Source organism: Acanthisitta chloris, unplaced genomic scaffold, assembly GCF_000695815.1.
Source record: "Acanthisitta chloris isolate BGI_N310 unplaced genomic scaffold, ASM69581v1 scaffold23526, whole genome shotgun sequence".
NCBI classification, from domain to species: Eukaryota; Metazoa; Chordata; class Aves; order Passeriformes; family Acanthisittidae; genus Acanthisitta; species Acanthisitta chloris.
This window is the reverse complement of record NW_008680046.1, coordinates 98-3,531: the sequence shown is the minus strand read 5'-3', so window position 1 is coordinate 3,531 and position 3,434 is coordinate 98. Positions and strand designations below refer to the sequence as shown.

Here is a 3,434-nt window from a genome sequence, read left to right as displayed (position 1 = left end):
GCTGGGGGTAGCAGTGATGCAGGTGCTTAGCCTGCAAGGCACAGCCCTGAGGGGCAGCCCGGAGCCTTCTGTGTCTCCATACTGACGTCTCTCCACCTGTGCCCTGCAGAAAGAGGTACCATCAGCAGCATTGAGCTGGACGGATCCCACTTCCGTGTGGTGCGGGAAGGGCTGCATGGTCTCTCACTCTTTGCCATAGGAGAAGGCTTTCTGCTCTGGAGCACTACCTCAGCCAATGGTGGGTCAGTTTGCTGTGCTTTGTCCAGCTCCTGCTACTGCACTAGGACACGGGTGTCTGCCAGTCCCTGTGGGTTGCAGGCTTGCCCCTCAATGGGGTGAAGAGTAGGCTAGGGGACCCCCCGCCTCCCATCCCAGACACCGTGTGGGAGGAGGTGGAACAGTGCTGACCCCATGTGTCTCCAGGCTCCAGCAAGATCTGGCATAGTCACCTGGAGCGGGCTAAGAGCTGGTGGTTCCCCATGGAGCAGGAACTGGTAGCCATGAGGATTTACAGCCAGTTCTCACAGGAAGGTGGGTCTCGGACAGCCCCAGCCTGGGGAATCTGTGGGATTTACCTGTGCCCCGTGGCGACTGTACTAACTCGTGCTGTTTTGGCAGGCACCAACAGCTGTGCAAAGGGCAATGGGGGCTGTGCCCAGCTCTGCCTGCCCAACCCTGCAGGGCAGCAGTGCCGCTGTTCTGCTGGCTATCACCTGGTGCGTGGGGCAGCATGCACACCCACACTGTCCTGCCCAGCCCCACTCCAGGCCTGCCCTGACCTCCAGAGCTGCATCTCGGGAGAGCAGGTCTGCGATGGTCACCCGGACTGTGCTGACGGCTCCGATGAGTCTGACTGTGAGTGCCTGCCCACAGTTAGGGCATGCAGGGCCTACCCAATCTCCCCCAGTTTGGGAAGAGTGTCTTACTTGGGCCTCTGCTGATCTCTGCCAATGCTTCCAGGCCCCTCTGTGGAGGTGGGGACACAGGTCCCCACAGCAGCACCATCAGGAATATCCCATGTGGAAGCACAGAAACCAGCGTCATCCATAGCTGCACCCCAGCCTCAGCAGCCCAGCCCCAGCCTGCCTGCAGTCCCTAGCCCCCGTGAGCATGGAGAGCCCTTCCTGGTAGCTCCCAGCACCGAGGAGGTGCTAGGGGCTGTGCCGTGCAGCAGTGAGACATGCAACCTGCGTGGGGAGTGTGCCATTGAGGCTGGGCGAGTGACGTGCCACTGTGCACTGGGCTATCACGGCGACTACTGCGAGGAGGCAGAGGTGCAGCCCCTTGCAGGACCTATCACCCTGGGGGTGGCTGTGCTCCTGCTGCTCACTGCTGCTGCTGTGGGGGCCCTGGCATACATGCGGAGGCGGGAAAGGCGGGGGGGGGCGGGCTCTGGGGTTGGGCTGGGCCGGGTATAACCGGGAATACAGAGGGACAGGCAAAGAGACCCTGTCTCTTTGCCCAGGGACAGTGTGGTGCCCTGATGCACTCCTGGGCTATATGGAAAGCTCGGATCACATCAGCTGGCTATTACCAGGAATTGTGGCAGGACCTTGGGATCTGCCCCATCTCCAGGAGAGGGCTATGCCATTTTCAGTATATGATTTTACCTCCCCAGGACCTCAAGCACTGCCTCTACCCGGGCACTGACCTTGTACCACCGTGAAAGTGACCCAGAGGAAGAGGATGAGGAGGATGATGAGCTTCCCCCCAAGAGTGATACGTTTGTGAATGAAGCTTACGATGGGAAAAAGGTGTGTAGCATCTGGAGCAGACCCTGGTAGGGACCCCTCTACCACTCTGGGTGCCCGAAGGCCCAGTGCTGGCATGGTGTCCGTTCTTGAGGCAAGCTCTGCCCTCCTGATAGAGGAGAGGAGCAAAACCTGTGGTGCCTGGAGTCTGACAGGACTGTCCTGCCTGTGGCTGGAGCCCCTGTGTGCTAAGTTGTGGGGTGGGCTCAGAGAGGCTGGCTCAGACTCACCCCTGATGCACCCATCTGTGATCTCTGCAGGAGTTGCCAGCCGTGCTGAGGAAGGGATCATCTCACCTCAACACTGTATTTTCATAAAGGAACGTTAAAGCAGCATCTCTGGTGCCTTTGTGGTTTGTGCGTGGGCTGGGGAGGGGAAGTTGGTTTGCTCTTTCCAGATGTCTAAGCTCTAGGGAACATCTGAGTCCAGAGGAAAACAGTTTGGGAGGTTTATCAAGAAGTATCAATCCCAACACGCTCTCTCTCTGAGCCACCTAAATCTGATTCTGTGCTGCAGGGTGCATCCTGTGCTATCCCTTAACCACACATAGGGTAGGGTATCTTGAGCCACTGTCCCTCTGCAGCAAGACTTAGCTTTCTGACCAGGGTGCTTTGGGCTTGCCTGGGGTAGAAATCTGGCCAAACAGTTCTGCGAGGAAGCTGGCTTGGCTCTTACCTTGTTATGCAGGGTGTTGAGCAGGATTTTATAGTGCAGTTTCGACCTCCCGAGTGTCCCTTACAAACCAGTGAGACCAGTTTTACCACCTCACAAGAAGGTAATGTTGAAAAGGGAAATATATGCTATTTTTTTTCCGTGATCTTTTCCCCCGCTCCCCCCCACTGTGAAGTGGGCTGTGCTTGAGGAAGGAGAAACCTCTTCCAGAGCTGATTTTGACCATGTGGGAAAAGTCCTTTAGGAAGGTGCTATAAAAGCTGCCTGTCCCCTTTTACAGACCTTTCCTCCTTGTGTCAAAGACAAAGCACAGGGAAGCTGGGTTAGCCATGCCCACTGTCTCAGCCCAGCCTACCTGGCAGAAAGCCCATAACCAACCCACAGCACAGACCCATTACATTGTATTTATTTTACAGTTCGCACAGTCCCAAGTTGAGCTGAGACATACAAGAAGTGCTCACCTCCCCTGTTCCCAGCCCTGAAGGCTACACAGTGCGAACCTGTATGTTGCTCATATGGGAACACCAAAGCTGCCTTTGCCCAAGCTGCTGTGCATGGTGCAGGAGAATGAGCTGCATGGAGGGACTGGAGACATATCTGGTCCTTAACCCAGCATGGCTTTGGCACAGTTGTAGGACCTGGAGCATAGCAGGCTTTTGAGGAAGTTGTACATATTCAATCCTTGGTCTTGTTTTCAGCCTGCTCTGATGTGCCCCAGGAGCACGGCATGGCTTGTAGGGGCAGGTGGCAGCACTGCTTTCTGCCAGGCAGGCTGGTGCCCACTGCTGTCCCAGTCTGGGGCTACAAGTCAGAGTCACAAGGTGGGGAGCTCCTCCAGTGCTGTCCATCTCTTTCGTCCCCCAGCACGTCCCATGGATTGTTGTAAGCCCCAGTGGTGGAGCACGGCCAAGCCTCCGGCGCAGTGCTGGGAGGCAGTTTGGGAGCCCTGCGCTCCTTGCAGCAGTGGTGGAAGCTGAGGGTGAGGGCCAGCCCCCCCAAGATCTCCAGACA

At 57.0% G+C, this 3,434-nt stretch overlaps 1 protein-coding gene across 1 annotated transcript in view; it reads left to right on the top strand.

Annotated features, from left to right (window-relative positions):
* LOC103804942 (low-density lipoprotein receptor-related protein 4-like) overlaps nt 1-1,754 on the top strand; it is a gene marked incomplete at both ends in the record, with an annotated part of 5,800 nt that extends 4,046 nt beyond the window's left edge. The window contains 5 exons of the mRNA XM_009077577.1: nt 110-238; nt 424-531; nt 619-855; nt 961-1,375; nt 1,619-1,754. Coding sequence (XP_009075825.1) covers nt 110-238; nt 424-531; nt 619-855; nt 961-1,375; nt 1,619-1,754 — 1,025 coding nt within the window. The remainder of the gene's footprint in view (nt 1-109; nt 239-423; nt 532-618; nt 856-960; nt 1,376-1,618) is intronic.
* Between the last annotated feature and the right edge of the window lie 1,680 nt (nt 1,755-3,434).